This window comes from Molossus molossus, unplaced genomic scaffold, assembly GCF_014108415.1.
Source record: "Molossus molossus isolate mMolMol1 unplaced genomic scaffold, mMolMol1.p scaffold_m16_p_2, whole genome shotgun sequence".
Classification (NCBI taxonomy): Eukaryota; Metazoa; Chordata; class Mammalia; order Chiroptera; family Molossidae; genus Molossus; species Molossus molossus.
Genome location: NW_023425355.1, coordinates 13,648,525 through 13,671,556, shown reverse-complemented (window position 1 = coordinate 13,671,556; position 23,032 = coordinate 13,648,525). Strand labels below are relative to the sequence as shown.

Genomic DNA, 23,032 nt, shown 5'->3' with positions numbered 1-23,032 from the left:
CAGACACACACACACCTTTTTAAGGTGTTAGCACAAGGTCCCAGTGAGAACTGGGAAGAAGAGAGCTTGTCTTAGAGATCAAACCATTAAAGTTGAAGCATCCCCCCCCCCCCAGAATGTCAGAATAGTATAGAAAATAGTTCATTGTTTATATGTGTATACACTACTCTTTACAAGAGTAAAGGACACTATTATGATTATTAAATAAGAAACTTGCAGTTTTACTGAAGTCAGTGTTTTCTACATTATAGGTTTTTGTTTTCTTGTAGCCAAGCATTTCATTTATTTCTCTCTCTGTTTCACTAAGAGGAAGGAATTGATTTTTTTAAAACAAAGCATTGCCTGTCATAGTTTGGTAGTAGAAGCATAACATGCATTCCTGGGTTTTAGAGATTTCTTCACTGATCTATATTGTCCAGCCATAAATATTTTAATCCTAGTAAACTCGACTCCCCCAATTTGATTTTAGACAGTAAACCAAAGAACAGTAACCATGCATTCCCAGGCTCTTTTTATATTTTTACCATGAAAAAAAGCAGTTTTGCCCAGCCGGTGTGGCCCAGTGGGTTGAGCGTCATCCCATGACTGAGAGGTCCCCGTTTGATTCCCAGGTTGTGGACTCGATCCCCAGTAGGGGGCGTGCAGGAGGCGGCTGATTGATGTTCTCTCTCATTGATGTTTCTATCTCTTTCTAAAAAAACCATTTTTTTTAAACAGAGCAGTTCTGCTCTTCTCTTTCCATGCACCCCACCCACCACTATAGGAATCAATATTCCCAACTGACCCCACAGACCTCCTTCCCTTACATATGTGGTTTACATTTTTTATTCTCATTATATATTTGCATTAGAAGTTTTGAAAAATATACCCATAAAAATACGGAAAGTTTCTGAGACCTTCGAGATGTATACTGTTTTTTTTAAATCTTTATTGTTGAGAGTATTACAGATGTTGTCCCCCCTTTTAGTGTTTTTGATCTCACATTTCCTATCCATTGTGAATATACCTCTTTTGAAAAGGATATCTTTCTTGCTGAAGATTAAACCCTTAAATATGTCTTGCAAATATGTAGTGTTGATAGAGGAATCTAGTAAGAGTCTTCATGCTGTTTGTTACCACCAATACATTTGCAACCTTTTTACAGTTTTTTAGTCATATGCATTTTATCTGAATACACACCTACACACTCACTAACCCACTTAAGGCATGTTAGAGATGGGTAACGGTTACTGAGTTTTTTACTAAAGACCTAAAATGAATATTTTTTATGTGAAAAGTTAGGGGAGCACTGACTATAAACTTGGTCTTTCTATTTTATCATATGTAAACCGAGAATAAAAATCAGAATTAATCAAATAATATATAGAATGCTTTATACTAACTTCTTTGTATCTTATACATTTTTATTTATTTTTTCCTTTTATTGATTTGAGAGAAGAGGAAGTGAGAGGGAGAGAGATATAGAAACATCGGTGAAAGAGAACATCGTTTGGCCGCCTCCTGTGTGCCCCCCACTGGGGATCGGGCCCACAACCTGGGCATGTGCCCTGACCGGGAATCGAACCGACGACCTCTTGGTGCATGGGTCGACACTCAACCACTGAGCCACACTGGCCAGACTATCTTATACATTTTTGAAAACAGAAAACCTCTGGTTGGGAGGAGATGTGGAAGAGTGTGGGACAGAGAGACAGTGGACAAGTCATTTCAGAGAGTGATAAGTCCTATGAGGAAAAGATAGGGTGATATGGCAGGAAGTGACTATTGCCATGGATAAGGAGGTGCCCCCTCAGAGGCTCTGATGATCAGGGAAGGCCACTCAGGAAGGAGGCTGGCATTTGTGCGTAGTGGCACCAAAATGAGATGGTAAAGCATGCGCTTTTGGAGACTTGAGGGAAGAACTTTCTAAGCGCTAGAACTGTGTCGAGGTTTAAGGTGGGGTCTTTTGAGAGATAGAAAGGTTACTATGACCGAGACACAATGAGCAAATTACTCAGGAGTGGGATTTGTTAAGTACCACAATTGAGGCCATTGGTAAGCGTACAAATAATTGCTACCTGTTTCTTTGCAGCATTGCTGTGCCCCAATTGTTTCTTATATTCCAACTTTCCAGCTTTTGAAATACGATTTCCTGTTTGAGGATTACTTTACTTCTGTGGGAAAATATACATCATGTTTAATTTGCTTTATTGGTTTGATGTAGTTGTATGATTCAACAGCTTTGATGATAGGACCTCAGCTGAAGGTCTAGAGAACTTCAAAAAAATAATAAAACGAAGCATTAAATCCAGGACACAGAATGTTCTGTGTGTAAAAATAGATTAAATGAGAATAATATATTAATATGAGCCCTTGCCATTTTTCCTCTGATCTCCCTCCAAAGCTGTCAGGGCCTTGTGCCCAGTATTTTTCTTAAGAGGCAGAGAAGGTCTCTTGCCACCTTTAGGAAAAGCTCTGGTTTAAGGCAGTGACATGCTGTTCATTTTTCATATACAGAATCCCACATATATAATGTTAGAAATGAAAACATTGCCTTGCATTTTACATTTATGGATTTGGGGAAGATTTTCAAAGATGCTTTATGTTTTCAAGTGCTAAAGCATTAATACTGTCGAATTTGTATTCTTATAATTTCAAATCTGTACAAATGAATATGTATCAAATAGTTCTTTTATTTTGAAAATATGAAGAGACACTTCTGTTTTGTTGGATTTCTCTGGGGAACATTACATCCGCACAGTATATTTCTCTTGTAACAACAGATTCAGTAACCCTAAAGTTTATTTTCTTTCTTGTTACATTAGTTTTTAATTAAAGAAAACAGCTAGTTGGAGGCAGTTACTTTCTGTGAAATGTAATGAAGATTTATTTTGGAAGTGACCTTCAGTTTATTAGCTGAAGCAGTAATCAGCAGAATTAATAGAATAATCAAATTATATACAAACTCATAAATCATCATGAATAGTGCTGTCAAAAGTTCAGCTATTAATGGGTCCTATTGTTTTGCAGCTGTATTAAAAAAATTACAACTGCTGATTTCTACCTTGATAGGCACTGAAATTGCTTTTTAAAAGGCTATATAGGATAGGGGTACTAGCCAAAAATGTTCATGACTGTTAATTTATCTGTAATACAATTTGATGTCACCAGGGCAAAGTTGAAATCGAGTACAGTGTTGGTATGCCCTCTTAGTAAAATCTGACTCATTGTTGGAAGCGATACTCAATTAGAGTTCTGTTGGTCTAAATGTCTGCTGTTTGGGATTCGTGGCATCAAAGAGTCTGGTTATACTCCAGATATACACAATTATCTGAATAATATATTACATGGATAATATGTTGCTTTTGTGCATTTTACTTGAGCTTTTATAAATAAGTAATTGAAGTGGCAGTTTCATATTTGAAACTTTCAAGAAAAAATGTATCTCATTAGATCAGTCTTTATATTTCTCAGGAACTGTTCACATGGATTTCCATGTTCCTTTTAACTTTAGTTGCAATGAGGCAAATAGGAAAGTCCTTGCTGCTGAGCTTTGAGATTTTTATATTTGGATGTATGGGAATGGTGGATCTCCACCACTCTTTATTTAAAAATTTTTTTTTTTCCTTTTATTGATTTTTTTGAGAGAGAGAGGAAGTGAGAGGGAGAGAGAGGTAGAAACATCCATGAGAGAGAACATGGATTGACCGCCTCCTGCATGCCCCCCACTGGGGATCAGGCCCACAACCTGGGCATGTGCCCTGACCGGGAATTGAACTGGCGACCTCTTGGTGGATGGGTCGACGTTCAACCACTGAGCCACACTGGTGGACAGGATCTCCAGCACTCTTATCGGATGGTTGCTGATACTTAAAAACAAGCTCTAAGCACAGCTTTGTGCAGTCCAGCATTACACTTTGTCAGATCCTATTAAATTATAGTGAATTTATTTTTGAAAAAAGTCTGGAACTTTTTTGCAGTTAGAAAACAAGTTGTCATTTTTTAAATTAATTTGTAGTATAATGATTTTATTTTGTATCTTTGAAAGTGACATTTTCTTTTTTCCTCTAATTTTGACAGACATATTCACAAGTGAGGAAAATTGTCTTTATTCTGTCATTAGGTACACCCAGGTATTATTTTCACATGATCATTGCTTATTTTTCAAGTTTGCACTTTTATTTTTTTTAGTTCTGTCAAATGTAAGAAAGGTATAAAGAATATCTTTGTATTAAGTGGTATGTAACTGAGGTATAAAATGTGTTATCATTTAGTAAGAGGAACTTAAAATAAGATTTAAACTTTGATTTATGGCTGGCTCTCATCTCATAGATAGATTTTTTTTTAAAATCTAAAGACAGAAGTTGAACCTGGCCAGTGTGGCTCAGTGGGTTGAGCGTTGTCCCATGGACTGACTGAGAGGTCCCGGTTTGATTCCCGGTCATGGGCACATGCCCGGGTTTTGGGCCTGATCCCCAGTGGGGGGCTTGCAGGAGGCAGCTGATCAATGTTTCTCTCTCATCGATGTTTCTATCTCTGTCCCTCTCCCTTCCTCTCTCTCTAAAGATCAATAAAGAAAAAAATAATAATACAGAAGTTGAGATCAATCTAAATTCACAGGCTTTCCCAAGATAACTCTTACTTTTTACAGTCCATTTGAAATGGAAGCATCCCACTTGTTTTCAGAAAACTTAATTATGTCCTCCTCAAAGCATCAAATACTTTTTCCTTTTTCCATATTTTTTATAGCAGACAAAATGAATGGGCACATGCAGAATTCTACCAATTCTATTAACATTTGTAGTTTGCTCTCTTTGACTGATTTCTTTTTCGTCTAGAAGATTCATATTTAAATTTAAACACACAACATCCTGATTAATAGTTATTTATCATAGAACATACATAACAAGGTAAATAAAAACATCAAAAGAAAACTTAGTGACCAATTGAGAGTAGAGATTGTAATGACCAGTGTCTACAGGGGCCAGTGAGGTCGTAGAAAGTAAGAGAAGCGAGTGGAAGGAGAGAACAGGAGTGGTGGAGACCGTGGTGAACTGGCGAGCACAGGATGCATCCAAAGGGAGCAGCTGCTGTACACCCGTTGTCTCAATTTGCTGGCTCAGTGTTGCCAGATTTTCTCTTTTTCTACGAAGCCAGAAATCCAAATTGTTAAAGCGACAGTAGCTTTTCTTTCTTCTCTCTCTCTCTCTCTCTCTCTCTCTCTCTCTCTCCCCCTCTCTCTCCCTCCCTCCCTCCCTCCCCCCTCTTTCTCTCTTTCTTTTTTCTTTTATTTCTTTCATTTCTTACTTAACTGTGAGGTCATACAAAACTTATCTACTGGTGGCTTTATCCCATGGACTTCCAGTTGGCAACCCCACGTGATAGGTAAAGGTCCATTTGTATAATTTTTATTTGTACATTTAAGAGGATGATATCTTTCACCAAACTGAGATTTTTAAAAACACTTTGTAGTCATTTCATAATGCTCCTTCATTGCATCACACTCACAGTTAGTAATTGTCGTAGGTGGTGAATTTATGCCGTGCATAAATTCAGAAGACTAGATTGGATTTTGAGTTATTGAATACATTGAGCACCCCTTCAGGAAACCATAAGCATTCCAGTGGTATTTTTCTTCTCACAAGTCAACAGCCTAGAAGTTCTGGGATTAACCTTTGGCTCTGTCCTGATTAATGTGTTGTTCTCAGTTTGTTGGAGTTATGCTTTCTTCAGTTTCCACCCCTCTGCCGTGGTCCAGGACTCGCCACTTCCCGGATTCCTGCTGTAAGCCCCGTCCGTAGCTGTCCTGCACCCGGTACCTACCTTCTTCATTGAACTGACATGTCGCTTCCACTGCTGTTCTGTTGCCTGCCACATCAGATCCAGGTGCTTTTAACCCGATTCCGTAATCATTTCATCCTTCAATACCTTCCTGTTATCCTCCAATTTGAATATCCATTCAGGTAGCTGTGCACGTTTTACCTTTCTGCATTTTCTTTCATTTTCCCGCCTTTTAGAATCTGCCTCCATCCCCAATGTTCTAACTGTTCCTCTTCAAGGTTTGACTCAGGCCCAGCCATCAGATCTTCTTTCACTACTTCTGGTTGTTAGAAGCTGTGTGGTTTTAGTCAAGTAGCTTAACCTCTGATTTTCTGTAACAGGGAATTGATCTAGCTGTTTTATTTTTATTTTTTTTTTAATTTTCTTTATTGATTTTAGAGAGAGAGGAAGGGAGAAGGAGAGAGAGAGAAACATCAATGAGAGAGAACATCGATTGGCTCCTCCTGCACGCACCCCACCAGGAATCAGGCCTACAACCTGGGCATGTGCCCTGACCAGGAATCGAACCGGCGACCTCTTGGTGCATGGGTCGATGCTCAACCACTGAGCCACACAAACCGGGCTGGTATAGCTGTTTTAAAGGTTTCCTCCGGTTCTGACATTCTGCAACTCCTTTTCCTCCAACACGTGTTAACCTGTCTCTTCTTTGAACTCCCTTGCAATAATACTTCTAGTCTCTGCCAGGTAATACAGTGTTTAATTTTTCTATAGTTGTTACACTTAGTAATGTCATTCCTCTCCTGTGCCTAACAGAGGGCTAATTCTGTGACTTATATTTAGTATCTACTGTGAAACTAGTGCAGTGCAGTAGCTAGTTGGTTGCTTTGGGCAAATTCAGTCCTATTCACAGACCAAAATGAATCACCTCTGACAGCCCCTAACTTTGGTCCCAGGCTAGTACCATTAACCTTTGACCTGAGAGGGCTCCTAGCCCTTTGCTAGGATTTGCCTAACAGAAATGACTATCCTTTGTTTTATTTCACCATGTGAATAGACATGTGCCAACAAAGGTAAAAAAAAAATAATAAAAGTGAAAATATCTGGGATCTCAGAAGCCTGGGTTACTTTTGTGTGAGAACCATCTCAGTTTAAAATGGGACCATCAATCTTGAGTTGGGGTGTACTTTGGGAGGAACAATTAAAGGAAATCAGTTGATTTTGGGGGTATCGAGAAGGTGTAGAGGGTGCATAGTTTAAAGGGGTCCAGGAACCACTCAAAAATAAGGCTATTTGACCTGACACTCAATTTTGTAATAAATAGCTGAAGGGTGAAATTATTGAACATATAATCCACAGGAGGAAGGAACATAATTTTTGTGAGGTAATTATACCTCAGCCATCTAACAGGGTTCTTTGAGAAGGATAAATCAGGTGTGAACAAGGGGGAGCCAGTGAACATTTAGATTTTCAAAAAGCCTTTGATAAGATCTTATACCAAAGACTGCTTTAAAAAACGTCCTCTCTCCACGGGGTTGGGGATAATGTTTAGTTCTGCACAGAGATCTGGTTTAAACACAGGAAGGAAGGAATGGAACTGGTGTTTTAAATTAACTCTTTAGTTGCATGGGAGATTTTTACAGTAGACTCTCCCAAGAATCAGTGTTTGGTGTTTTTGTTTCTTTAACATTTTTATAAATGATTGGAGATTCAGCAGAGTAACTCTCTCGGCTGCTTCCGAATTTTTGGTTGACACTGAGATCTTGTAGGGAGTAAAATCGTTAGCTGAAGGACTGTTTCACAAGGCATCACGAGAAGGCAGGAAAATGGCGTGAGTGACTATATCTAGGATGATGACTCTGCCCAGATGTTTCAACCCATGAAAGCGATCTAGGAGTCTTTATGTAGGGAATCTCTGACGATAGTAGCTTTGGGCATTGTGTCTGCAATCAGAAAGACCCACATAATACTGGGCAGTCACGAAGGGCATTAGAAATGGAAAAGAGATTATTACTGCCCTGTTTCAAAACTGATGCCTATTTTCTGTGTTATTGGTATGGGTTGAGTTTTGAAGACCAGGCAGCAGAATGGATCAAGGAGTTCAGTAAGGATTATTCAAGTAAGAAGTGAATCTGTCAGGTAGAGAACATCAGAGCAGAGAAAGAAGCTGAGGGGGAGATTGTTCAAAAGAAATCTCATGGAGAGCCTAAGTTGGTTTACTGTTGACTTGTTTGCTACATCTCAAAAGTTTGAACCAAGGGCTTCCTGTTGAAATGGAAAGACCTGTTTTTAAATGTATGTGCTTAAGTACATAATGTGGCAGATAAGAAACGTGAGGCTGTCAGCTGGAGTGTTCAAACTGAAAAATTCAGTTTTATTAAGAGCTCGGTTTTTATCGTAGATACAGAGAACATTTTGATGGTTGCCAGATGAGAGAGGGGTGGGGATGGGTGAAGAAGGGAAGGACTTAGGAATGTACAAATTGTCAGTTATGAAAACAGTCAGGACAGTGTAGGGCACATAGTCAATAATATTCTAAGAACTATGGTGTCAAATGGGTACTAGACTTCTCCGGGTGATCACTTCATAAGTTAAATAAATGTCTAATCACTATGTTGTGCACCTGAAATTTATGTCAGCTATAACTGAAAATTTTTTTAAATATATTTAAAGAGTAGTCAGGAAACACCAAATCTTTCCCGTAACAGGTTCTATTGATGTCGTTTTGATAGGTTATATATAAGAATCATTGAGCTGGCCTGGTGGTTTGGCCCTTATACAAATCAGGGAGCCATTGTATACATAAACTGTAGACACGGAACCTAGGTTGCAACTGAAGCATATAAATTGGCCCCCAATATTTTTATTATTTTAATATTTTTTCTTTATTGATTTTAGAAGGAGAGGAAGGGAGAGGGAGAAAGAAACATTGATGAGAGAGAACATCGATTGGCCGTCTCCTGCATGCCCCCCACTGGGGATCAGGCCCACAACCTGGGCATGTGCCCTGACCGGGAATTGAACCGGCAACCTCTTGGTGCATGGGTCGACGCTCAATCAGTGAGCCACACTGGCTGGGCGGCTTCCAATATTTTTAGAAGGCTTTATTTTAAAGATTGAATGATGGCTTGTGTTCTGTAATTTATGCTAATTTATTCTAGGGGGCCCTAGTGCAGTTATTAATACAGATCTATTTCTGTCATCCAATACATAGTTTTATTGTGATTTTTTTTTCCTATAGAAGGTTAAATTAAAGGACAGCTGGAAAACCTGAAAAAAATGAATACATCATCTACAGAATGTCACAAAGAACAGAGGAAGCTAGTTATATGGCTAAGATCTGTAAATTAGAGGCAGTTCTTAGAGTTTTCTGAAGGCCATGGATTGTTTTTTGACAGCTTTTTTTCTAAGTTAAGCGTGATGATTATGCCTTCTAAGAGTGACAGCAGTGCCTAAAGGGCGAGCCGTTGCGTCAAAAGGCCCAATTGAACTCACGTGCTTGTACCATCTAATTTCTTGAATTATCAGTAATGCTGTGTCCTTCTGGGTCCGCGGCAACTCCTTGGAGGTACAGAAATGAATCCGTTCCTTATGCCCTTCTATCTAGAGCTTAGGGACCCAGAGTTTTCAGTAGTAATTTTGATGAATGGCCAGGAGATAGTGGTTGCTGGGGTTGTTAACAGTTAGCTGCCTCTAATTATTACACCCCAGGTGGAGGAAGAAGGTTTCTGCAGAATCTCTTCCAGGCGCTCTCCATACAGGAAGACTGTGTCAGGCTTTTTAGCAGAACATTTGATTGTTATGCATTTCAGGGGGAGACTGCTATCTTGAATATGTGAATGACATTAAACTTGTCTTCAAGAGGACATCTTCCTGCCACATCTAGTTCAGCAGCATTTCTTGTCAGCTTTATGTCTCAAATATGTCCCCAATCATCCCGCTTCATCTCCATTGCTACTACCCTGCTTCACGTGACCATCGTCTCTTACTTGGTCTGCTGCAGACATGACAGGTCTCTTTTCCATTCTTGTCCCCTGGACAATTCTGCACAGAGCAGCCAGGGTCATCTTTTAAAATACACAAATCTGATCATGTCACTGTCCTGCTTCAAACCTTCTGGTGGCTTCTCATTGTACTTAGAATAACATTTACAGTCCTCAGTGTGGCCTTGAAAGACCTGCATGATCAGACACCTATCACTGTGATCCCATTTCCCACTCTATTTCTAACTCTTCACTGTGTTCCAGCCCTACTGGCTATCTCACTCTTTCTCAAATGCATTGAGCTAGTTTGCATATCTAGGTTTTCAGTTTGCTTTTCCTTCTGCTTATCATATTTTTTTTCTCCAGATCTTCACATGGTTGATTTCTTCTGGTTACTCAGGTCTCAGCTCAAATGTCAGTTCCTCAAAGAGGCTCTCCCTGATTACCCTGTATAACATACAGACCCCGGTATCGCCCTCACATTAACCTGTTTTTTTGTTTTTTTTTGTTTTTGTTTGTTTCAGAACACATATCACTATCTACTATTCTGTTTCTTGTTTATTTTCTCTCTCATGCACTAGGCAAGTTACACGTCAGCAAGGACACCATTTGTATTGTTTACTTCTGTGTCCCTGGTGCTCAGACCTACATCTGGTGCATAGTAGGACTAGTTTCATAAGCATTTGGGAAGAAGAAGTCAACATCAGTGCTCATCCTTATTACTATCAACAGTTCTAATAGAACTGTCACAGTTCCCTTCAGGGAAGGTGGTTGAACTGAGCAGGTGCCCAAGTTGATTCAATTATGTTAGAAGAAACTAGACCTTGAACACCTCGAGGTCGATTCTCACAGTAGCAGCACAGTCAATAGATGGGGAGTAGGGCACTCAGGCACCTGCGCAGTCTCTGAAACTAGAAATAGACTGTCCACTGGGCTTTCACGACCCCCTGCAAGAGCTGATCTCTATGTGATACTCAGTACTTCGTGACTGACATTATTCATCTGACTTTTAGTGGCCATTCGGTTTTAGTGATCACTGCTTGCCATACAGTTTCCCTTGGGTTCTATCACCATGACCAGTATCAGGGAGGGCTTCCAGTTTGGCCCTACTGGATCGTAGTCAGTGATGCCATGCTGTAATGGAGCACTCATTTGAGGGAATTTGGTGGTGGTGGTGGTCTTGCTGATTAATCTAAAACTTGGAAAAGAATGAATCCCAAGAATTTATAGCAAGTCCTGGCTTAGGATTGTTTATGAATATAACAGTGTCCTAGGGGTGTGGGTGTCATTTCCTATTGTTTAGATCTTGCTCTTTTTTTTTTTTTTTTTTATCCTCACCCAAGGACATTTTTCCATTTTTTGTTCAGGTAGAGTGGGAGGGAGAGAGAGGAACAGAGAGAGAGAGAGAAACATCAATGTGAAAGGGACACATCGAGTGGCTGCCACCCGCACGACCGACCAGGGCCGGGGACAAACTGCAACCGAGGCACGCGCCCTTAGCAGGAACCGAACCCGGGTCTCTCCGGACCGCAGGCCGACGCTCTAACCGCTGAGCCAAACCGGCCAGGTTAGATCTTGCTCTTAAGAAAGCATTTAGTTTGGGGCAGTAAGAAGTCTATACTGAGTTGGAAGACAGTAGTTTGAGTCATAGAGGGGATCTGGGCTTGAGAGGGAGTGGAGATGTTGCTGTGACTTACATACTTCCCAATTTTGCATTCCCAGGAGACAGGCCAACTACAGCAACAATGCTCTGTTCACTTCTGACACCCACCATTCATTCACTCCTGTTCTCCCTACTTCCAGCTAGAAAAAAGATACCAGATACTAACAAAGAAAAGGAAAAAAAGATGTTATTCTAAGTAAACACTACTAAGCAATATAAGTATGTAGCCAGTAAACATGATGTATACAGTGTAAGGATGTAACCCATTAAATGCTATGTGTTGTATAATGTATATGAAAACTGGTATGTGTGTGTGTATATATGTGTATATGTGCATCACTAGCAGTAAGAATTTTGGTACCCTCCCCCCGTGAGTGTATGTTTATTTAAGTACTAGAAAAATAAACACACATACCTCCCCTCACACATTTTTTCAGATCACTTGGCACTGGGTAAACATAATAGAAAACCCAATGTGTTGTTCTAAATACAGTGCTCTGAAAAAGTATATATCGTAATGTAGTTAACAAGTAAGGAACACAGTTGAGCTCTGTGTAGAGAGATGTAATCATGCAGCTTTACTGTCTCTTGGGAAACTTAGATGTGCCCAGTTACTGTTGAATGGAATGTCTGCTTTATCAGTAAGTGATGATGAGCAGTGGTCACTTGGAATTCTCTCGTAACACCTCTCTGTTCTTTGGTCTGTTTTTAGTGGCATTGATAGAGTGTTTCAAATGTGTTTTTGTAGTGACTTTTTTTTTTGGTAGCACAACCTACTATATTTAGTGCATTTGTAGATTTTTTTAGTTAAGTCCCATAAAATATATACTTGTTTGCCTCTAGGTCCCCTAATACTGTCTAGAAGGTAGGTGGACAGAGCCGCTTTGCTAGGTATTTTAGGCTCCAGGATGGCTGATTTGAGATACACCAAAGCTGGGATCTCACTGACATCTCAGCGGTATTCACCGTCTTTGGTAGTTCAGTTGCCCATTATTAAAGGCATGTTTTGGGTTGCTAGGCTGACATTTAATGTACTGGAAGAAAACATGTGTCTTGTGGAGCCTTATTTACCTGCAAAAATTCATGGTAAAGAGTTTGTTTACTTTCTACTAACAACACTTTCTCTATTTAAAAATCTCTAGCTTACCAATATACTTTGCAAATCACTTTTTAAAATGTGGACTGCAAAGTGTTTATAATTTGATAGGTACTCTGAAGATGAGTATTTCCATGGTTATTTTTACCATGAGTTTATGTTCCATATAAAATGAGTTATATATAATCCATGCAACATGTTAAGAGAGAGAATAAACGTGTTTTGGGGGAGACAAGAATGGGTAAGAATTGAGGAATTATTTTATTCTTTGTAATAATACTTGCAACGTCTCAGGAATGAGATCAATTCTGAGAGTAACTTTGACCACCTGACTCCATATTGCTTTTATGTATTTATTTTTAAGGGTTTTTTAAAATTGAGTTTTAGAGAGAGAGGAAGAGTGAGGGAGAGATAGAAATACCTATGAGAGAGAACATCGATTGGCTGTCTCCTGCATGCCCCCCCCCCCCCCCCCCCCCGCCGCTGGGGATCAGACCCACAACCTGGGCATGTGCCCTGACTGGGAATCGAACCGGTCATCTCTTGGTGCCTGGGTTGACGCTCAACCACTGAGCCACACCGGCTGGGCTCCATGTTGCTTTTAATGCTCAAAAGGACAGTACTGCCAGTGAGGCAGTTTGTATGATGGTTAACAGAGAAGACACTGGGACCAGGTTGCCTGAGTTTTTATTCAGCAATACAACTTACTAAATGACCTTGGGTAAGTCACTTGACCTTTCTTGGCCTCATTTTCTAAGTCTGTAAAACTGCCTCCTAGAGTTGTAGTTGGTATATAGCAAGCACTCAGTGCTTCCCTCGATGATTATTTGTACTGCTACTATTGGCTGTGTGCCCCAAAGACCAAGTGCATAGCCAACAGTTATTTCCTCATTTCTTATGTAAATCCCCATTTCTCATGTAAATGACTGCTCTTTGAGGGTTTTTTTTTTTTATCCTCACCGGAGGGCATATTTTTTTTGCATTTATCTTCAGATAGAGCAGGAGGGAGAGAGGGAGGAAGAGAGAGAGAGAGAGAAACATCCATGTGAGAGAGACAGATCAAGTGGTTGCCACCCACATGACCCCGACCAGTGCCGGGGACAAACTGTAACTGAGGTACGTGGCCTTAGTGGGAACCGAACTCAGGGCTCTCTGGTTGACAATGACTGATAAGAATAGCACACAGAAAAGTTTTTATTCCATCATTTTGCCTGGCTCTTTTTACAAACCACTGGTGTTTGACACTTGGACTTAAGGTACTTGAGGAAAATACAAAGGTGAGAGAGAACAAATGCCACCATTGTGAACACCATCTTCCTTAATAGGCAAGACTGACATGGGGAAAAAGCCAGTGAGAAGCAGTATGAAAAACATATGTGCACTGCAACTGTGTGCTTTTGCAGTTGCAGAAATTTATAGTAGATAGCAACACATCTTTCCAAGATCACAAAATACTTCCTATGTTCTCATTGAAAATAAAGATGACATTTATTGGATTATCATGACAGTGTCTTATGGACTTCTTGTATGATAATCACCATCATGTGCACCAATCCTTTCTGAGCATTCTTTACATTCATGTGTTTCTTCTATTTGGTACACATCCACTGTTAATCATGTTTCCTGGCCGTGTGGCTCAGTGGATTGAGCGTCATCCCATGGACTGAGAGGTCCCGGTTTGATTCCTGGTCAGGGCGCATGCCCAGGTTGCAGGCTCAATCCCCAATAGGGGGCGTGCAGGAGGCAGCCAATCGATGTTTTTCTCTCACATCAATATTTCTTTCTCTCCCTTCCTCTCTCTCTCTCTCTAAAAAAAAACAAAAAACAAAAACAAAAACAAAAAAATACATTAAAAAATGAATAAAACATGTTGAAAAACAGGTAATTTTTGATGGCTTACTAAAATAAGTTATAGATGTCTCTATTGCATTTTATATTTAAATGTATTTTGTAGATGTTTTATTTACCCCAAACACTTCATAGAAAAATCATTATAACCAAAAGGATACTTGATAAAGTAGCAGTGTGTTTTATAAACAGTAATATTTAATGAAAGAATGTCTTTGTAGAAAATTATATTTAATTTTAGCTAAGTGGATTTCTCATGCTTTTGATAATACCGTATAATTGTCTGTGACATAGCTTTTTCTGATTTTTTTTAACCTTATACAACTTATAACTGATTGTGAATTTTATTCCCTTGCTTTTCTTGGAATCTGGGAAGATATTTAAAAATTATTTCCCCAGTGAGTGTGTGTGTGTGTGTAAATATGGACAGGTCAGTTGGTAACAGTTTATCTGTAGCTGCTTATGAGGAAGTTGTAAACACTAATGCAGCTACTCACATGATGAAAAGATATTCCTAGGCAAGTGAAATTGCTTATTTTGTACATGTTTTTTAAAATATGTTTTTAGGATTTTTGGGCAGAGAGAAACATCAGTCAGCTGCCTCCTGCACACCCCCTGCTGGGAATCGAGCCTGCAACCTAGGCATGTGCCCTGACCAGGAATCAAACGAGCACCCTCTTGGTGCATGGGATGATGCTCAGTCCACTGAGCCATAATGACCGGGCTGTGTACACATTTTTAAATTGCTTGTCTGTTTCGGGGCCTTAACCTTATTCAGCCTATTTATTTTTAGTGGTTCAGTAATATTTCAAGTGCATATTGTCTCTTTCAATATCAACAGGAAATTGATGGTGAAGGTTGGGCTGATTATCAGTATTCCCCTACCACTAATAGACAGAATACAACTTGGACAATGTAGCTGAACAGTCCAACAGAAAGATGACTTCTTCTAACTCTCTTTAGAATCTGTCGAGTGCAGTGTCTCAGATAATACCAGGTGTACCAGCATAGTTAATACATATTGTTCCATATTTTGATATGTGACTAATGAACAAGATTAGCAGAAAGGTAGGTTATCTTGTAGCTGGTGTCCAGGGTAAAATTTGCAGTTTTCATGCACATGAAATTTTACTTGCATGCTCTAATGTGCCATTACTATAAATTTCTAAATGGAAAAAAACCCTTAATGTCATTGTTGTTCTATACTAGAAGGAATTATTACCTAATCATATCCATCCTAACTTAGTCATGTTCCGTAAAATGGTTGAATTTAGAAAGACAGTAGGTATATTATGCCATACTTAGAGAATGTCCATTTTTGCTACTATAAATGTATATTTTTATTATAGCCTGATTATGCAATATTTTAAGGATGTTTCAGAAAGTAACATAAAGACTACCATGTAGCCATTCACAGTTTTGTCAGATCTTAGCGTTTTGCCATATTTGCTCTCAATATATTTTTAAAAGAAACACCAGTTAAAACCTTCCATGTGACTTTCACTCTCTCCCTTCCCAGAGATAACTACTATCCTGAATTTAGTGCTTATAATTTCCCTCGATGTTTGTGCACTTTGACTGCATATATATGTTTACATAAATGATATATAGTATTTTGCATATAAAGTTTTGAAACTTTTTATAAATCATATTACTCCGGACCAGTAATTTTCAGCTGGCAAGAATTTTTAAAATGTGCAGTACCTCACTATTTAGTCAGAAGTACTGACCTCTTTTCCCTTGGATTGTCAAATCAAAAAATGACAACAGCCAGTGCAACAATAGCCATCTGGTGTGAATGAATAAAAATAACATAAGATTTTTTTTGGTCAGATTTGCAAAACATATATTTTTTAGTGTGCTGCTGAATTTTAGTAATTAGTTTATGTGTGCCATGAAATGAAAAAGATCGAAAATCACTGCTCTGGACATATCCTCCCCCAACTTGTTATTAGCATTCAATTTTTCTGATTTTGCCATTTATCTATGTTGCTAGATGGGACTGTAATTCATTCATTTAAATTGCTTACAGTCTTCCATTTTTCAATGTGAGAGATTAAATCAACTGTACTGTTAGGGGGTGCAGTCACCAAAAAACCACCCACAATTCTAACACCCGCTGCAAGTTTGGGGGATTCCCCCAAACACTCTCGGGTTTGATAGTTCATTAGAAGAACTCCCAGGACTCACTAAAAGCTGTTACACTTAACAGTTATTGCTTTATCACAGGGATCGGGTATTGACTGAAATCAGTCAGGGGAAGAAGTGCATTAGCTGGAGTAGAACGGGGTTCCGGAAGTGCAGCTTTCAGTTGTTCTCTCCCCACGGAGTCAGGACAGTGTTACCGTCCGACACTGATGTGTGACAGCATGCACAGAGCACAGCCAGCCTGGGAGGTTCAGCGGAGCTTCAGTGTTCAGGGTGTTTATTGGAGGCTGATCTCAGTCTCCAGCTTCACTGGAAGTTGACTGGTACCACATGACCCAAGGCCTCCAACCTAAATCACACTGTTCGTTTTTCTGGCAGGGCCGGTCCCTGGCCTAAGACTATCTGGTGTGTAGTTATCTCGTTAGACCGTCTGGTGGTGACCCACGGCACTCTTCATTTCAGGCTTGGCATTTCATGGACTTAGAGATCACCTCCCCGAAGCCGAGGACGAAGGCCAGACCTCTTTGTAGGCCAGGTTAAATTCTTTAGTACACAGAAATATAGCACATTTTATTTTGTCTCTTTTCTTCTTGATGGATATTTGGGTCACATGTGATGTATGTAAAATACTATCTATTTTATTTAACAAACGCTTATGTAATTCTTATTGTGTGCCAAGTACTGTTTAGCTTCTTTATAAATATTAACTCATTTAATCCCCAGAAGAATCCTCTGTGAAATAAATGCTGTTATTCTCATCTTACAGATGAGAAAATAGGCTACAGAGAAGTTAAATATCTTGTCAAAAGTCACACAGCCTGTAGACGGAATAGCTCGGACATGAACCGGGCAGTCAGAATCTTGCACATAAACCACTGTGCCATGCTGTCTAAAAGCAATGCAGCAACATATATTTCTATACCATCTTCTTGTATATATGTATAATAAGTTTTGTAAGATTCATCCCTGATAAAGTTGCTGTACTGTAGATGTGTACATCTTCAACTTTGCTTGATTCTGCCAAATTATTATCCAAACTGATATTTTTAAACTAGTTTAAAGAGATTTGCACATATCTTTCCTAGCCTGTGGCTTTTCATTTTTGTTGTCCAGATGTTTATACCTTAAATTACTCCATTTTCTCAGTTTTTTTTAATGAGTTTGCCTTTTGCATCTTATTTAAGAAATATTTCTTTCCCTCGAGGCCCCAAATATATCTTCCTATATTTTCATCTGGAAGTTTTGCCTTTTATATTTATGCTTTTCATCTGCCTAGAATTGATTCTGAATACAGTGTAAAGCAAGCATATAATTATTTTCTCTATATCATCTCAAAACCATTTTTTTCCAGTGGTTCATTCTCTCCCCACAAGTCTGTAATGCCACCGCTGTCATGATCATGTCTCTGGATACTTATGAGTCTTTGTATTAGTTTGCTATTGCTGCCATAACAAATTACCACAGAGTTACCTTAAAACAAAACAAATTTGTTCCAGTCCTAGAGGTCAGAAATCTAAAATGGCTGTATCTAAATCTAAAATCTAGCAGGGCTGTATTCCTTCTTCAGGCTCTAGGGAAGAATCTGGTTCTTGCTTTACCAGCTTCTAAAGGCTCCCTGCATTCCTTGGCTTGTTCCCCGCCTCCAGGAATGGTAGCACTAGAATCTTCCATCTTCAGGTCTTCTCTGACTTTGAGCCTCCTGCTGCCTTTCTTTGGTACCTTTCTGCTGAGCTTTGCTTAGGGATGCTTTTGGTTTGGTTACACATCTAGGCTTCCACGTTGTATTATTAGCAATAGGACTTAGGTTGGGTCAACATATTACTAATCTTACCTCTAAAATATTCTTAATACCATGATAGCGAAAATAATAAATGAGCAAAGTCATTTTTCCTGTAAGATCAATGATTAAATATGAGATATTTAAAAGAAAATAATGTGACCTTATTTTTCAACTCAAGAATTCTAATTCTCATTTTCCTATTCTCTTCCTAGGATGTGTGCTGTATTTGGTGGAATCTATTGTCTTCGCCATTCAGTCCAGTGCCTTGTTGTGGACAAAGAATCCGGAAAGTAAGGGTGCTATAAGTTACCTTCCTATATTTACACCCAAACACAGGTGAAAAATGCTAAAGTCGATTTAAAAAAAAATGGTTCTTCAAAGATCCTCCTTGGTGTTAATAACATATCAACCTTGATTAAAAGTAATTTGTGTTTAGATCCTCGAGAACAAGAAAGTGAGTTCAGAATATAGAAACTAAATTAATTTCCCTGCAATATGACTATAGCTCCTGATCATCCAAGCTTGGAAGACAAATCATTTCAGCTGCCGGGGGCGGGTGATGAGTGATTTTAGTTTTCCTTGTGGCCTTACCTCCTCTAATTGGTTTTCATCAGATGACAACAAAGCCCTCTGTTATTGCATTTTTAAAAATGGAGCTCACCTAAAGACTCATCAGATTAATCTCTGCTGATAATGCATGTCACTCCAAGAGAAAAAACTTGAATGAGTTTTTAGGTAGATTGTTGTCATAAACTGTGCTGCCCTGTTATCTGAGAATAAATTCTTTTACAGCCACATCAGGCCTGCAGGCTGGTTTAGGATTAAAATAAGACTGTACCTGCATTTTTATAAAGCTGAGCATCATCTGTGTATCTGTGCATTTTTATATTTAAATAATATTTTTTCTGGGATTTAATGTTTAGTTACTAAGTTATGCTCTTATCTGAATTACACTCAGTAAATAGTCTTCTATTTCTATGTTTTGCCTTAAAACTTAAATGGGTCAATTGGATCAAAATTGTGCCCCTTATGCCCCTGAATGAACCCCAATTGATTGTGTTGTATTATTTTTTGAAAATGTATTGTTTTCAATACATTTGAAAATGGATTTGATTTTCTAGTATTTTGTTTAGGATTTTTGCATATATATTCATCAGAGATATTGGTCTGTAGTTTTCTTCTTTGTGTGTTATCTAGGTTTTAGTATCAGGATTATATTGGTGTCATAAAATGTATTAGGAAGTATTGCCTCTTCAGTTTTTTTGCAAGAGTTTGAGAAGGATAGGTATCAAATCTTCCTTGAACGTTTGGTAGAATTCACTAGTGAAGCCATCTGGTCTTGGACTTTCACTTGTTGGGTGGCTTTTGATGATTGTTTCAATTTCCTCACTGTTAATCGGTCTATTTAGATTTTAAAGTTCTTTGTGATTCAGCCTAGGAAGGTTATGTATTTTTAGGAACTTACCCATTTCTTCTAGGTTACTGATTTGGCTGCCTATAGTCCTTCATAGTATTCTCGTATGATCCTTTGTATTTCTGTGGTGTCTGCAGTAACTTCTCCCCTTTAATTTCTGGTTTTGTTTATATATGTCTCTTCTCATTTTTCCTTAGGAGGATAGACAGGGGTTTGTCAACCAACTTGAGCTGCTTTTGTTCTTCTTTTTCTAAGATGTAAAGTTAGGTTGTTTACTTGAGATTTTACTTGTTTTATTTGTATTTTAAAATTTTTTGTAAGAGTTTAATTGAGCCAAACTGAGGATGTGTGCCAGGGAGCAGTATCTCAAATGCCTTGGAGAATAAGTTTTGCGGGTCTTTTTTCATCATCAAATTTTTTATATATTTTTTTCAAATTATTTAAAAATATTTCAATTACAGTTGACGTACATTATTATTATATTATTATTTTCAGGTGTACACCCAATGATTAAATATTACCTAACTTATTAAGTGATTAACCTGATAAATCTAGTAACCCTCTGATGCCATAATAGTTATTAGAATATTATCGACTATATTCCCTATGCTATACTTTACATCTCCATGACTCTTCTGTAACAGCCTTCATTCCCCCCACCCCCCCACCCCAGTCTGGCAACCATCAAATGTTCTCTGTATCTATGAGTCTATTTATTTTCTGCTTGTTTGTTTATTTTGTTTTTGTTTTTTTTAGATTTAATTGTTGATAGATATGTATTTATTGCTGTTATATTGTTTATACTTTTTATCTTTTTTTTTTTTCCTTAAAGAAGACCCTTTAATATTTCATATAATATTGGTTTGGTGGTGATAAACTCCTTTAGATCTTTCTTGTCAGGGAAGCTCTTTATCTGTCCTTTACTAAATGATAGCCTTGGTAGGCAGAGTAATCTTGGTTTTAGGTATTTGCTTTTCATCACTTTGAGTATTTCTTGCCACTCCCTTCTGGCCTGCAAAGTTTCTTTTGAGAAATCAGCTGACAGTCTTATGGGAAGTCCCTTGTAGGTAACTGACTGCTTTTCTCTTTCTGCTTTTAAGATTCTTTCTTTCTCTTTAACCTTTTGCATTCTAATTATGATGTGCCTTTGTGTGAGCCTCTTTGGGTTTACCTTGTTTGGGACTTTACACTTTTCTGCACTCTGTCTTTTTCCTTCACCAGGTTAGAGAAGTTTTTCTGTCATATTTTCAAATAAGTTTTCAATTTCTTGCTTTCTCTCTTCTCTGGCATCACCATGATTCTAATGTTGGTACTCTTGAAGTTGTCCCAGAGGCTCCTTATACTATCTTCATTCTTTTTTTCTTTTTTGCTGTTCTAATTGGGTGTTATTTGCTTCCTTATATTTCAAATCACTGATTTGATTCTCAGCTTTATCTACTCTAGTGTTGATTCCCTGTAAATTATTCTTCATTTTAGTTAGTGTATTCTTCATTTCTGACTAGTCCTTTTATAATGCCGTTGAGGTTCTCACTAAATTCCATGAGAATCCTTATAACCAGTGTTTTGAACTCTGTATTTAGTAGATTGCTTGTCTCCATTTTGTTTAGTGCTTTTTCTGGAGTTCTGTTCTTTCATTTGGGACAGGTTTCTTTGTCTCTTCATTGAGTGGTCTAATGTAGTAGGTGTTCTGTAGGGTACAGTGGCACAGCCTCCCTTACCACCCAAGCTGGGCACTCGATATGCACTGCCTGTGTGGGCTGTGTACACTCTCCTCTTATAGTTGAACGTTGATTGCTGTTGGCACATCAGTAGGTGGTATTTATTTACTCCCCACCTGATCAGCTGCAAGGACTGGCTGCAACCACCAGCCACCAACCACCTGCCACTGTGGAGGATTAGCTGTGCAGGGGCCCATCCCACAGAGCACGACTTGCTTTAGCAGGGCTCTGGTGCCCGCTGAGTCTACCCCTTCAGTGTGTCACTTGTGGAGGTGGTTGGGTGGTGCTTTGTCATGGTCTAGAGCTGTCTACTGGGTGCGCCAGCTCTGGGGCCTCCCAGGAGGTGCAGGCCAAGGTCAGCTGCTTCCTGTGTTCTGCCTGGGGCCACCCAGCATGAGCTACAAAGTGATCTGTAGGTGGCTGATACTTGTTCTGGGCTTGGAGGTACCCAGGAGAGGCCAAGCTGTCAACCAAGGGTGGCTGCTGCTACTGCCAGGGCCGGGGCCATTTAGTGAGTTATGAGTTAAAGGGATCACTGAGGCCAGATGCTGCTTGTTTGGGAGATTTCAGGATAATCGGAAACATGAGCCAAGACAGTTCATTCTTATGGAAAAGCCACCAGAAACAGCTTAGGTGGGCCTGAAAGTTGGATGGGGCAGGGCCTCGGGGGATTACCAGAGCAGGGCAAACAGTGTTAGTCAGGTGGATGGACTCTTAGATATGGCTCCCATCTGAGGGCTCTGTTGGGGAGAGCTCATCAAAGGAACAGTGGCCTCTTCCAGCACTTCTGTTTGGGAGAAAGCCGCCCCCCTCAAGCACCGTCCTGATGCCAGGCAATTCAGTTGTTCCCTGTATGTCCCTGGTGCCTTTCAAGTTGCTGTCCTATCACTGGAACTCAAAGGGAGTGAGTCCAGAGTAAGGTTTGTGCAGGTCACTTAAGATAAACTGCCTGGGACTATAGAAGCCTCCATCTCACTCAGCCTTAATTCTGCTGGTTTTTGCAGCCAGAAGTTATGAGGACTTCTCTTCCTGGTACTGGAACCCTGGGCTGGGGTGAGGGTACTTGTGTGTGGCTATGACCCCTCCTCTTCAGGGGGAGCCTCTGCAGCCCAGATAGCTATCCTGATTTTTATCTGCCACAGATGGGTTGTGGGACCAGCCTGTTACCCATCTCTGCCCCTCTTACCAGTCTTGATGTGGCTTCTTCCTTAACTCCCTAGATGTAGGACCTCCATTCAGCCAGATTTCAGGTGGTTCTGAATGATGGTTGTTTTGTAGGTTAGTTGTGATTTTGATGAGGTTGTGGGAAGAGAAGAGTTCCAGGTTTACCTATGGCACCCTCTGCTTTCTGGAGATGGGACTGTAATAATATAGACTTCCCTCTTATTACTGCTTTTACTGCATCCCAAAAGTTTTGATACATCATGTTGTCATTCTCATTGGTCTCTGTATGTCTTTTGAGCTCACCTTTTATTTCTATTTTGACCCAGTCATTTTTTAGTAGCATTTTGTTTAATCTCCACAACACACAGAAAACTCATCAAGACAGACAACAGTGTGGTGGTTACCAGAGGGAAGGGGGTCAGGGAGGTAATAAAGGGGAAATGGAGCCAAATATATGGTGA

General features: G+C 39.3%; 1 protein-coding gene across 8 annotated transcripts in view; it reads left to right on the top strand.

The window, feature by feature from the left end:
- The window catches only part of CHM (CHM Rab escort protein), a 166,312-nt gene that overhangs the window by 90,096 nt on the left and 53,184 nt on the right, over positions 1 to 23,032 (top strand). For all 8 annotated transcript variants that reach the window (XR_004960572.1, XM_036270815.1, XM_036270813.1 and 5 more), the window contains exon 9: positions 18,488 to 18,565. Coding sequence is in view for 7 of the 8 variants with exons in the window: in XM_036270815.1 (XP_036126708.1) it covers positions 18,488 to 18,565 (78 nt within the window). In the remaining variant the exon portion in view is untranslated. The remainder of the gene's footprint in view (positions 1 to 18,487; positions 18,566 to 23,032) is intronic.